This window comes from Myodes glareolus, chromosome 19, assembly GCF_982192425.1.
Source record: "Myodes glareolus chromosome 19, mMyoGla1.1, whole genome shotgun sequence".
In the NCBI taxonomy this organism is placed as follows: domain Eukaryota; kingdom Metazoa; phylum Chordata; class Mammalia; order Rodentia; family Cricetidae; genus Myodes; species Myodes glareolus.
Window position 1 is genome coordinate 62,019,752 of NC_142044.1, and position 13,834 is coordinate 62,033,585.

Below are 13,834 nucleotides of genomic sequence, written 5' to 3' on the forward strand. Positions count from 1 at the left end.
AAGCTGAAAAAGGCCAAGTGGAGGAACAAGAGTCTTGAGAAATGCTAAGAAAAACTCTACCAGCCAATATCCAAAAATCTTCAGCAGGGGGCAGCAAATTTAAACATGTATCTCAATCTTTTCCCAGCGGGAGAGTAGTTTTGTATTGGAGAGGGGCAGACAGGGTTTCCTGCAAACCACTGGTTGACCTAAAACTCACTATCCAGACCAGGATAACCTTGAACATTCAGATAGCCTTCTGTTTCCACATCCTGCATACTAGGATGACAAACAAGATTATGTTTAAACAATTTCCCTATTGATTTATTGTGTATGTGCTTGGAAACCCACAGGCCACAGTGTGGATGTGGAGGTCAGAGGAAAGACTGCCGGAGATGGCCTGTCCTTCTACCATGTGGGTACTGGGTTTGAATTTAGATCACCACACTTGGCAGTGAACATCAGTAACATGGGCAACCAAGGAGCAATTGAGTTCACCCGAGAACATTTTTGAAAAAAATGATTTACTTTTATGTACATTGGTGTTTGCCTGCATGTCTGAGACAGAATAGTCTATAGGGTTCATTGACCTGGATGGAATTTTCCATTCTTGTCTTGAGTGCCCAAATACAGGTGTGTATCACCACACCCAAATAAAGATTGGTTTTTAACTTTGTGATACATATGTGTGTGTGAGTGTATGACATTCTTGTGTGTGTGCACAGGTGTATTCAAAGGCCAGAGGTCAATCTGTGCTGTCTTTCTTATGAATCTTCACCCTTATTTTTTGAACAAGGTCCTTCACTGAACTTGGAGTCCTCTGATACTGCAAGACCAGCTGGTCGCTGAGCTGCAGGGTCTTCCTGCCTCTCACTCCTCAGTGTGAGGGCTACAGGCAGGCCCCACTGCAGTGGCCAGGGTTCTGAATTCAGGTCCTCACACTTCTCCTCGGTTCGGCTAGATGGTACTTCTGAGAATCCGCTTTGCAGAGTCGTTCGGAAGTCAGCTTAGTGCTGTAGGAAAGCGCTACTAATCAACCGTAGTTCCCTGAGCTCTCATCTGTACAATGGTGACAACTGCCTCCAGGTTCTTAGACCAGATAGAATGGGGTAATGCGGAGTAAACAGTCAACTCTGCATCCCACAGAATCCGAGAGAGGAATTAGTCTGGGTCACCTGAGACCAGATTGAGCACCACAGTTGGAGCCTATCCTTCAAGAGAGTGAGCGCTCTCTTTACGCGTATGCCTCCATGACAGATCCCGCTATAGATGGTTGTCAGCTACCACGTGGTGGCTGGGAGTTGAACCTGGGTCCTCTGGAAGAGCATCCAGTGCTCTTAACCGCTGAGCCATCTCCTGAGGCCCCATAAATCTCTCTTTTTTTTTTTTTTGCTTGTTTTTTGAGGCAGGGTTTCTCTGGCTGTCCTGAACTCACTCTGTAGACCAGGCTAGCTTCTAACTCACAGAGATCCGCATGCCTCTGCCTCCCGAGTACTGGGATTTGTGCTCGGCTCAGAAGTCACTTTTATAATGGACCGAATAATTCTTTATACCTACGAAGTTAAGGCTCTAAGACCCGGAGGGTTCACTTCAAGAGAACATAGAGCTGAAGGCTGAGGCGGACTCGGTCTTCAAAATAAAACTTGTGGAAAGGGCGCTGGGGTTGCGCGGGCAGAAATTCAGTACTTGGAGAAGGGAGAAGGGAGAAGGGAGAAGGGAGAAGGGAGAAGGGAGAAGGGAGAAGGGAGGGAGGATGCGTGAAGTATTTAGGACCCAGTGGCGGTAAGATTAGGAAACAAGATAGTCTTCAGGTGCCGCACCGGTGCAGCTGTAACGCGGCCTCGGCGGCCGGCCGCTAAGTTCAGCTCCGCCCCTCCCACTGTGCCGTCAAATAAACTGGGCGTTTCCAGCCTGGGCCCCCAAGGCTGTCGCAGTCACCACCCTGCCCGCGGCCGCTGATCTCCGGGTCGGCTCGCCGGCTCACTCTTCCGGACTCCCAGGGCTGGGTGGGGCGACCGGCTGCGATCCTGGCCACCCCCTCTACCTGGGACTTTCCTCCGGTCAGAGCTACACAAAGATCTCCCTGTCCTTCAAAGTCCAATCGCCTTCCCTGCCCCGCCCCCGCCCCACCTGGCCCCTGGCTCGACCCTACACGTCTCCACCCCTTCTCCTCCTTTCCAACACCATCTACAGAGTTTGATTTGAACTTTCGAACTCGCCAATCATCGCCCTCGGTGCGGCCCGGGGCGGGGTCTGGTGTCCGCCTTCCCGGCTCGTGGTCTGGGCCAGGGTATATAAGACCTCTCCTGGAGGCGGACCTCTCACTGCTGCTCCCCCGGACTCCTTGGTAGTCTGCTAGTGGGAGGTCCTTATCACCCTCTCTGACTCAGTTTTCGCGGACCACTTCAAGGACTAAATATGGTGAGTGTGGCTGTGGGGCAGGGATGGGAACGTCTGAAGGGACCGCAGGAACTGCGGACTGCCCGGGGATCTGTGTCTGCGACAGCCCCCGACGGCCGCCTCCAGTTAGGCTGGTTTCTGGCGACCGGAGTGGGAAAGCCTAGTCCACCAGACTGGAGTCGCTTGCTTCCCTCTTGACGGCACTGGGAGAATGTCCCGTCTGGTCTGCTGGCCGTCCCTGGAAAGGCAGGGAGCTTTCACATTGACCACAAGAGAGTGGAGAGACTAAAGGGTCTCCTTTTTTCAAATGATGTCGCTTTCGCTGCTGGGGTACCCCAGAGGACCTCGTGCGCTCCGGACAGACTGAGCAAACACTTCCGGGCACCGTCCCCACGCCCTGTGACTCGCTGCTGAGTCACCTGTGGCCAATCCCGGGACCTACCAGCTGCAGCTGTGCACCTGGGAAGGCGAGCTCCTCCGTGAAAGGGAACAGTCAGCCGTCAAATATCCCCTAATCCAGCCTATTTCTAGTTCAGTGGTATATTAAGCTAAATTCAACACATCCATAAGACCTTTTTTTATAAAGGTAGAGCAAAGTACTATTAAAAACATATTGTTTGTTTTTAATTGGTTTTTCGAGACAGGGTTTCTCTGTATCTTTGAAGCCTATCCTGGAACTACCTCTGTAAAAGTGATCTGGCCCCGAACTCAGATCTGCCTGCCTCTGCCTCCCGAGTGCTGTGTTAAAGTCGTGTGCCATCACCGCCCTGCTCAACAAATATTTTTTGTTATCTGAGCTTGAGAGTTGAGGCAGGAAGATGCTGTGAGTTCAAGACCAGTCTGGGCTAAACAATTATCAAGTTACCATGTAGCTCATGGGTCATGTTCAGTTTTAAAGAAATAGAAACTCGGGGGGGGGGGCTGGTCTCTGGGCTCTGGAGGCAGAGTTTAGGTCAGCCAGTGAGACCCTGAGTGGGTAGTTTCTGGAACACTTGGGGAGCTGAGGCAGGGGGATTGTTCATGAGTTTGGGGCTTCTCAGGCTCCCTAGGGAGTCCCAGGCTAGTGTGACCTGCAGTAAACTAATCTTTAAAAAAGGAACCTCCTTGCTAAGTTTAATATTTTAGGAGACCATTTGCCTAGCCTGGAAGGCACCGAGTTCATATTCAGTACCTTAGAAGAGAAGGGAACGATTTAAAAGTTCATACCGGTACTGCTTTTGAAGGGCACAGTTTCATAATTCAGGGTGACAACTCCATTAACCACTTTTTGGCCTAGCTCCTTCCCACGTTTCCCATAAAGCTTGTTTAGGTCAAAGGTGGTGGCACACGCCTTTAACCCCAGCATTTAGGAGGCAGAGGGAGGCATAGATCTCTGGTCTATGTTGCAGGACAAATCCAGTTGAAAACAAATCTGTCCAAGGCCATGCGATGGTGGCACACGCCTTTAATCCAAGGACAGGCTCCAAAAGCTACGGAAAAACCCTGTCTCAAACAAAACAAAACAAAATCTGTCAAGGGCCCCACCACTACATCAGGGGCATCAGGTTCTCTTGTTTTCTTTTTGGTTTTTCGAGTTAGGGTTTCACTGTGTAGCTTTGAAGCCTGTCCTGGAACTTGCTCTTGTAGACCAGGCTGGCCTCGAACTCAGATCGGCCTGCCTCTGCCACTTGTGCTGAGATTAAAGGTGTGCCACCACCGCCTGGCAAAGTATGGTTCTTAGCGCATCCCAGGGATAATGAAAGGTCTATGGAAGTTTTGGGGGAGGGGAAGGTCACCCTAGGGCTGGAATTACAGGCCTGTGCCACCACGTCTAGGTCTTGCAGAGCTGGAACAGAGGCAAGACCTCTTCCAACTGAGTTAAATCCCCAGCCCAAAAGCTGATGGTGGTTTTCGTTTCACTTAACTTGTGTGGCTGTGATTTTAGAATCCTCAGTAAGCTTGTGGACCAGGAGTGGGCGACTTTCCCTGGGGTTGAGGCTCCGAAGTAAGTCCCGTTTACCAAATGGGCCAGCTCCTCTTCCACACCCGAAGAAGAAACTTTTTTTAAGATTGTATCCTGAAAAGGGGGATTCAGTCAGTAACTGGGTGCTTGAATGTTTCTGACTAAGCTCGGCCAAAAAGATGCAATTCAGAAAAGCCTGGGGCTCACCTGTTGGGCAAGCACTGTTTAAGTGAATGGCTTTGTGAAAGACAAGCTGCTTATCCAGTTGAGGCTGGACTAGGCCAAGTGACTCATCTGACGGTGATGTCGCCTTTTCAGCTTCCAGGACCAGGTTTTGCATTTATCTGTGGATGTATGTGCACCACAGCTTGCGTGTGGAGTTAATGGGCCACATGGGAAAGCTGGTTCCCTTGTTCCACTAAGTAGGTCCCAGAGATTGAACTCAGATCATTCGGCTTGGAGGCAGTACAGACTGATTGGGGACCAAAAGACTCTCAGACCTTGCTTCCTGGGCCTGTAGGCAATTCCCTCTAGCTTCCGGAACTGTTGGAGGTTCTAAAAGTCCAGGTGAAGGTCATTTGACCAAGAGTTGCACTTCCGCCACAGTCCTCAGGGCAGGAGACACTGAACTCACTGTGGTCAGAACCCTTGATTGTTTTATGGGAAACACAGAAGGAAAGGCCAGGTCAAAGGTTGTGAGTAATGTCTTATTTCATTATCCTGGGCTGTGAAACTTACCGTTTTCCTGCCCGGGAGTTGACTCTGGTGTTTTGCATGTTTTCTTCTTTTTATTTAATTTGGAATTTTAGCTCATAGAATGGTGTTACCCACCCAGGATGGCCTTCCAGCCAGTCTCAGTCAAGCCTTTCCGGAAACGGCTTCATAGAAGTACCCAGAGGCCTGGCAGTGGTGGCACACACCTTTAGTCCCAGCACTTAGGAGGCAGAGTCCCATGGATCTGAGTTCAAGGGCAGCCTGGTCTACAGAACAAGTTCCAGGACAGGAAAAGCTACACAAGCCCTGTTTCTAAAGAACCAAAATAAATAAATACAAGCATGAAAGTCCTAGTAGGAACGATGAGGTTTTCTGCCAGATTCCAAGTCTCCTCTCAGGAATTATGAGCATGGGTTCCTCCTTCATCCTATGAGTCCAGGGCTGCCTCACTGACTAATCAAATATGGGTTTGGTAGCTTCAGAATTACAGTGATCAGGAAGGAATGAAAAACAAATATTCCCCCACTGTTAAATTCTTACAATTTTTCCATAGTGCCAGAAACGTACAATATCATCATCTCCTGGGGAACGACTAATTTCTCCTTTCTCTCCCCACCCTCCAGCCTCATTTCTTAGTGTGAAATTTCGGGAGCCGTCTGGCCTTTACAGCATCTTTTCCTCCCAGCAGATGGGTTGACAGTGGAGGAAAAATGCTTTCCTTACAGATTAGAGTCTCACTGTGTGGAAAGGCTGCCACTGTCCACACTTAACGCAGAGTCAACTGCCTATCTAGCATTTTCTCTGTGAGTCATGGGGCTGGTTTAGGCTGGTTTTAAAGCGGAGAGGAAGTTTTGTCTCCTAAAGAACTGGATTAAAGAGGAACCACAATGAGCTCAGAGTGACCTGACAAGTGACTCAGCCCTGGAAGGGCGGATTCTGCCTAGGTTCAAGGACTCAGCAGCCTGCTTCAGGAGCTGGGGATTCTAGCATCATCTTGTGTGCCATTTTACAGCAGTGGGAACTGACCCTGAACTGAACTATTAGGAATCCAGTCAGTGGACAGGCCTGGCCTTGCTTCATAGGTCAATAGCATTAATGCCTACCTGAGAGCATTTTTCCCTGAGTTAGATCTTTTGATTGTGAATAGTCCTAGACAGGAGCAATGATGTCTTTGAATTTGTCTTTTAGATGTGAGCCATCCCTAATTCCTCACTGGTCCTGTTCTGACTTTTTTTTTTTTAATTTATTTGTTTATTATACAGTATCTGCCTGCATGTACACCTGCATGTCAGAAGAGGACACTATTTCTCATAATAGATGGTTTTTATGAGCCACCATGTGGTTGCTGGGAATTGAACTCAGGACCTCTGGAAGAGCAGTCAGTGCTCTTAACCTCTGAACCATCTCTCCAGCCCTCCTGTTCTGACTTTTTCTTTCCCTTTTCCACAGCGTGAGTGCATCTCCATCCACGTCGGCCAGGCTGGTGTCCAGATCGGCAATGCCTGCTGGGAACTCTACTGCCTGGAACATGGCATCCAGCCTGACGGCCAGATGCCAAGTGACAAGACCATTGGGGGAGGAGATGACTCCTTCAACACCTTCTTCAGTGAGACAGGCGCTGGCAAGCATGTGCCCCGGGCAGTGTTTGTAGACCTGGAACCCACGGTTATTGGTAAGTGGACCAGGGGCTTCCGTGGGGCATTCTGCTTGGGTCACATCCTCAGACCTCTCTTCAGACACTGAAGGATGAATGAGCTGGTGTTGGTGGCGGGTGGCTGACTTGTGCTCCTTTTCCAGATGAAGTTCGCACTGGTACCTACCGCCAGCTCTTCCACCCTGAGCAGCTCATCACAGGCAAGGAAGATGCCGCCAATAACTATGCCCGTGGCCACTACACCATTGGCAAGGAGATCATTGACCTCGTCTTGGACAGAATTCGCAAGCTGGTAAGTACAGTGTGTTCTATGGACGGTTTTACCAAGATTTGGGGTGTTAATGCTAATTCAGTGAGGACACTCAGCTGTCCAGGTGAGAACCAGAGAACCAGCAACTTTCTCATTCCTCCGACAGTGAGGACTATGTTAAGCTTCTGTTCCCAGCTCAGACGTTCCCAGTTCAGAGGATCTTCAGATCCTCTGAGTCACATTGAGTAGGTGGCTGACACTTCCATGTGACTAATTGATAAAGCTCATTTGGAAATCTGTAGACTTTCATGTTAGCAGTGAAGGCTCAGCTGTGGCTGCAGCCCTGGGTCACCTGGCACTTAAAGGGCCCTGGTTTCAGTCCTCATCACAGAAGGAACAAGGTTTCAGGTCTAAGAAGCCCATGTGCACTAGCTTGCTTGTCCAGAGAGAGGATCTAGGTTTGGTTCCCAGCACCCACATAGTGGCTCACAATTGTCCAAGAGTCTGGGCGACTCTTGTCTCTCGAGTCTGGTGCCCTCTTTTCTCTGTGGGTACCACACACCTGAAGTAAAATTAGAGCTTGCTGAAGAGTCTCCAACAAAGCTCGAGATGGAGTCAAGAGATTCCTTACTGGGGAAGCAGGTAATTGCTGGAACCTGAGGGTCTAAGGTCAGTAATCCCAGAGAAGTGTTGCCTAGCTTTCAGGGCAGCCAACTGGCTGCTGCTGAAAGGAACTAAGCAACTCTAGTCCTATCAGGAAAGCTGGTAAATGTGCTTTATTGAGCCACCTAATCAGATGACCACCCTTTGTGAGGCTTGTCAGTGATTAACAGATACAGGCCCGCAGGCCAGCAAGTTGGTTTACTGGGGAAATCACATGCTAAGTCCAACCACAACTGGTCTCTAAAAAGCCAGGGCTTGCCTCACAACGTCATGCTTTTCTTGATTTCCCTTTGGGATTGGGTTAATTGTTCCAGTGCAAATGAAGTCTGAGCTACACTGACTTGGGTAGCTATTGAGGGGCACGGAAACCTAGTGAAAGCCACTACCCTGCTGAGATGATCACTACTAGAATTGCCTTTGACCTTGGTGCCTCTGTCTGTAGGCACGATGGGTATGACTGGGACCATAGGATGGGTCAGTAAAATGTCTGCAGACTTAAGAGTTTCAGTGGCCTGCTTTATCTGCAAGGCCACAGGGAGGGAGCCAAGCAGCACAGTACTTGTCTAGTATGTACGAGGTCTGTCTCCACTACCAGAAAAAAAGTGTGTGAGGGTCAAATTTGGCCTGCTGTTGTATAACAATTTGCTAGTCAGATAGACCAGCTGGAGAGGGGAGCCCTGGTGTCCTAGGTCTAGTGCAGTGCTGATAAAAAGGGACGCACCTTATCCCCCCTCATACTGAGTGGTGACTGTGCCGAGCATTATTCCCAGTACTCATTTAATTTGCAACCTGAGCTAGGCCACTATTTTAATAAGTGAGATAGATTAATTTGTCCCACATGAGGTGGGACCCACCCACCTATGGCCTGACACTACCCTCGGTAGTGAAACTTGACCATCCTGTGTTTCAGCTTAGATGTTTCACACAGATTTGGCAACACATGAGGTCTGAATCCAGCCCTCTGGAAATTCCAGCTTATTTCAAGGTGCCCTTTGTGATCTGACCCACAGCATGGTCACCAGAGCCAGGCTTCCCAGCAACTAAAACCTCTGCTGTGTGTCTGTTCAGATCTAAATTGTCCTAATGAAGATGGAAGGAAGTAGTTGATTTAAAATCAGTTTTAGGAAATGTGTCCTCAACCCCCAAAGTCCCTGAGTCACTGAGCAGTTCCTTACTGCTCTGGCCTGCTACTCTTGATTCCAGAACTTTATCAGTAGTTAGTCACAGACTCGTAAACACCCATGGCAACTTTCACAAGATGTCTCTTGTAGTACGAGGGCCGGCTTGTTGGGGTTTCTGTCCCGCCCGGTACCCCAACAAGCCAGCAAGTCCCAAGGAAAATCACACGGAGTCTACATTAGGTTATAAACTGATTGGCCCATTTGGTCAGGCTACTTATTAGCTCTTATAACATATATTACCCCATTATCCTTATCTATTTTAGCCACATGGGCTCTGTACCTTTCTCAGTGTGACAGCTTACATGTTGCCTCTTCGGTGATCTGTGCAGGAGTGGCTGAGAGAGAGCTTCTGCTTCCAGAATACTCCCAGTCTCTTTGCTCCACCCCTACTTCCTGTCTGGCTTTCCTGCCTATACTGCCTGCCTGGCCAATCAGCGTTTTATTAAAATATGATTGACAGAATACAGATAATTCTCCTGCACCAGTCTCTCAACATTAAATGAACTTTTCTCTTTCTTACAGGCCGACCAGTGCACAGGTCTACAGGGCTTCTTGGTTTTCCACAGCTTTGGCGGGGGAACTGGCTCTGGGTTCACCTCCCTGCTGATGGAGAGGCTCTCTGTTGATTACGGAAAGAAGTCCAAGCTGGAATTCTCCATCTACCCAGCCCCCCAGGTTTCCACAGCTGTGGTTGAGCCCTACAACTCCATCCTCACCACCCACACCACCCTGGAGCACTCTGATTGTGCCTTCATGGTAGACAACGAGGCCATCTATGACATCTGTCGTAGAAACCTCGACATTGAGCGTCCCACCTACACTAACCTTAACCGCCTCATTAGCCAGATCGTGTCCTCCATCACTGCTTCCCTCAGATTTGATGGAGCCCTGAATGTTGACCTGACAGAATTCCAGACCAACCTGGTGCCCTACCCTCGCATCCACTTCCCTCTGGCCACATATGCCCCTGTCATCTCTGCTGAGAAAGCCTACCATGAGCAGCTTACAGTAGCAGAGATCACCAATGCCTGCTTTGAGCCAGCCAACCAGATGGTGAAATGCGACCCTCGCCATGGTAAATACATGGCTTGCTGCCTGCTGTACCGCGGTGATGTGGTTCCCAAAGATGTCAATGCTGCCATTGCCACCATCAAGACCAAGCGTACCATCCAGTTTGTGGACTGGTGCCCTACTGGCTTCAAGGTTGGCATTAATTACCAGCCTCCCACTGTGGTACCTGGTGGAGACCTGGCCAAGGTCCAGAGAGCTGTGTGCATGCTAAGCAACACCACAGCCATCGCTGAGGCCTGGGCTCGCCTAGATCACAAGTTTGATCTGATGTATGCCAAGCGTGCCTTTGTGCACTGGTATGTGGGTGAGGGTATGGAGGAGGGAGAGTTTTCTGAGGCTCGTGAAGACATGGCTGCCCTAGAGAAGGATTATGAAGAGGTTGGGGCCGATAGTGCTGAAGGAGATGATGAGGGTGAAGAATATTAGCCCCCGTGGTGCACTGTCTACCCTTCATTGTCTTTTCTTTGTCTGTGTGTAACTGTCCTAAACTGTCAATAAAAATGTTTCCAGTGCAAGTGGGAAACTGGCTTTTGGTTCAGTTTCTTCTCCCTCGGCTTGCAGCCTCTGCCTCCATGAGTGCTGTCATGATGTCATTACAACTGTCACTGTCCCTGATTTGAATCGCAGATTCATGACCCTTTTAGTGGGTCCATTTGAGGTTAGCTTGACTGTTTTTAAGTACTTACCTAGTGTTCTGTGCTTAGCAGTTTTTGTTTCATTTAGATATAATTCTGATTTTAGGTCAAAGGTCAGAGTCTCTGCCACTTGGAACTCAAGGGCAGCTATGGGATCACAGATATTAAAGTGCAGAATGACTGGCTCTGAGGGCTCTGCTTTACTAGTTACTAGAAGACTTGTTTGTTTGGTTTTGGGAGTTCAAGACAGGGTTTCTCTGTAGCTTTAGAGCCTGCTGCCTTTGTTTCACAAGTGCTGAGATTAAAGGCTTGCGCCACCACGATCCAATTTTTTTTTTTTTGACTTGTTAGGTTTTTATTCATGTGCCAGAACCTAGGAGTACAAATGTACTAATTATAATTTCTGGTTGGGGAAGGTACGTTTGGCTGAGACAATTCCGATCTTTACCCCGGTTGGCAGGGTATGGAGCTTGACCTTCATAATTGTGGACTTTTGAGGGGAACCCTCTAACCCAAGCCACTGTAGCAAGCAGTGTTGAGCAGAAAAATGTTAGTAGAGGTCAGATGGTGGTGGCACGTGCCTTTAATCCTAGCACCTAGCAGGCAGAGGTAGTGGATGGCCTTCAGGACTGCCAGGACTACAGAAACTGTCTTGGAAAGGTGGGGTTGCTAGAGACTACACTCTGGACCCAGATGATCTAGACTGGTGATCCTGCTACTCCAGTTAATATGGTTGGGGTCAGACAGTATGCACAGAGCCTCAGGTCTGCCTGTCACTCAATACTGGAGGTAGAGGCAGGGCAATAAGAAGTTCAAGATCATCCAAAGCCAACTTAGATACAGGAGACCTTGCCTTAAAAGATGAATAGTCAAAACATTCAATATTCCTACATTGGGAAGAGGAGCAAATAAACAGGTCCTGTGATGGCTGAGCCCCTGGGGTTAGGCTTAAATAGAAGGTATTACTAACTGGCTTACCTATCCATCATATTTTTGGTGTTTCGAGACAGGATTTCTCTAGCTTTGGAGCCTGTCCTGGAACTAGCCCTTGTAGACCAGGCTGACCTCAAACTCACAGAGATCCGCCTGCCTCTGCCTCCCGAGTGTGTGTGCCACTACCACCCAGCTACTAACTGACCTATCATTGACTGGTCAACATTGTTCCAGCTCATCTGCTATCAAGGTGGTCCTGTAAGTTGTGAGAAATGTGTGAAACTGGAAGGTGAGTTCTGGCAGCAGGGCATCAGACTAGCCCTTTTCATAATATAGCAGAAGTTTAACTCTTTGGGGTTTGTTGTTTGAATAGTCTGGTAGTCTTAGAAACACATGCTCCTCTCTTGCCCAGCATGAAGAGGGTATGGGTCGTACTACCTGGTTTTAATTCAGGGACCAGTCATGTTGGTAGGTTTTGAATTAAATTCCTTGTGCAAAAGGAACTGATTTTGGTGGGATGGACTTGCTGGTATGGCCACCTTTGTCTAGTGACCTACTCCATTGGAACCAGGTTACCAGCTTTCACCAGGCATCTTTGTAAGCCTTACCATGGCCCTGTGAGGAAGCATGCCTTAAAAGCTGTTCATGTGCTGGGTGGTGGCTCATGTCTGCCGTCCTGCACTGGAGGCTGAATCCAAAGCCAACGCAGACAGACTACTGAGTTCGAAGGCATTTAAGTGAGCTCTTAGCCTCCCCCAAACACACCAAAAGGATGGCACATTGGTTTGTAACCCCCAGCTCCAGGGACTCTGGCGCCACCTTCTGGCCTCTGCAGGCACCTGCACACACACATTCATACACACTCTTTTAAAAACCCTAACACAGTGCAAGCCGTGGGGAAGGGTAGCACAGCTTTTTTCTGTTCCTGATCTATCTCTGCCTGAGACATTTTTGCTGCGTCCCTATGACAAACCACAGGATCTGTGGTTTGTGTGTTGACAAGAGGCAAGCCTACTGCTGAGCTGAGCGTGACCTATCAGACTGAAATTTGGGGGCACAGGTGGGTGAGCTAGCTACAATGACAACCAGATGCTTGTACTGGAGAGAATGGGAGAGTCAGTAAGAGGAACAGATAAATCAATTTTAGGGTAGCCCCAGCCTGCCTAAAAGGTTCATTTTCCAAGTCTGCCTTTCCCATTAAAAGTGCCTGGAGGAAGTTCTCAAAGGCCCTTATGTGGTCCCCTCAGCATTATGAAGGACCTGGTGAAGCCTGAAGCCCCCACCCTCATGCCCAGCAGTGACCCCTAGCCAGGAGCAGCCCTTACCAGTTCCCTCAGTAAGCCTTTGGATGAGTTTTATACATGAGTCAAGATGTAAGGAGCTGGGAAACTTTTCAGCTGCCAGAGGCCGTGGGGTGAAGAAAGGTGAGGGAAAGATAGTTTTGCTGAGGAACAAATGTCTCAGAGGAGAGCCTGGGGAATTGAAGAGCAAAGTGCCACGGTTGGGGAGGAATCTGTCCTTGTAATGATAATTTCCCCCTGTGTGGGTGGGAGAGTGCCCAGAAGTTAGCCTGCAGCAAGAACAAATATACCCCAAGGTCTGCCACACCGTGTATGATCTGCCCTTGAGCACAAATAGAAAGTGTGGTCTCAGCATTGCTTTGGAGGGCTGATGGGATAAACGGACAGATGAATTGGTTTGGTGTCTGAGGTGGGCTGTGGCTCACATCCTCACCGTCTGGACCCGGGTTTTCATACCCTCACCTGGCCTGCTGCTCGCCCCTCATGATGGCTGAGGGGTAAGTGGGCTGAGACAAAACACTAATGTGAGAAGCAGAAAGAGGAAGGGTGGGGAGAACCTGCCTGTGCACTTACGCACTAGTGTGCAGGAAGCTGCTAGCTAACGTCTGTACACCAGTGGTCTGTCGGGTCATGGGATGCTCTAAGTTAGAGAACCAAGCATCCAGCTTCGGGGCTGGAGAGATGGCTCAGCAGTTAAGGACCCTTGCTGTTCCTGCAGAGGACCAGCATTTGGTTCCCGTCATGGAAGCTCACAATCATCTGTAACTCCAGTTCCAGGGCTGGCTCCTGGCCACCGTGGGCTCCAGACACACAAACACTCACGCATGTAAAATTCAAATTAAAAATTCAGCCTGAAGAGACTAGTCTTCAGATCTCTGACTTCTGGAATGTTCTGTGTGGCACCCCGGAGGGGTTGTGGGACTCGGAGAGGCTGCATTCATAGCCTCGGTGTTCTTCACCTGAACTTCGAGGGTTGAAATAGATAAAGCTCGGAGGGATTAAATATTTAGCCTGAAGCTGCAGAGCGACTAACACAACTGACACCTGTCCTCAAAACTCTGGCTGAAGTAGCTTCTGAGAAGCACCTGGGAAAGTCATCCTTGTACCCAGC

The 13,834-nt window shown here is 49.2% G+C and overlaps 1 protein-coding gene across 1 annotated transcript; it reads left to right on the top strand.

Annotated features, from left to right (window-relative positions):
- The first annotated feature begins 2,240 nt into the window (after positions 1 to 2,240).
- LOC125407243 (tubulin alpha-1C chain) lies at positions 2,241 to 10,377 on the top strand. Its single transcript, XM_048444647.3, has 4 exons — positions 2,241 to 2,400; positions 6,485 to 6,707; positions 6,833 to 6,981; positions 9,306 to 10,377. Exons 1-4 carry the CDS (start codon positions 2,398 to 2,400, stop codon positions 10,278 to 10,280), a joined length of 1,350 nt encoding a protein of 449 aa, XP_048300604.1. The 5' UTR covers positions 2,241 to 2,397; the 3' UTR covers positions 10,281 to 10,377.
- The last annotated feature ends 3,457 nt before the right edge of the window (positions 10,378 to 13,834 follow it).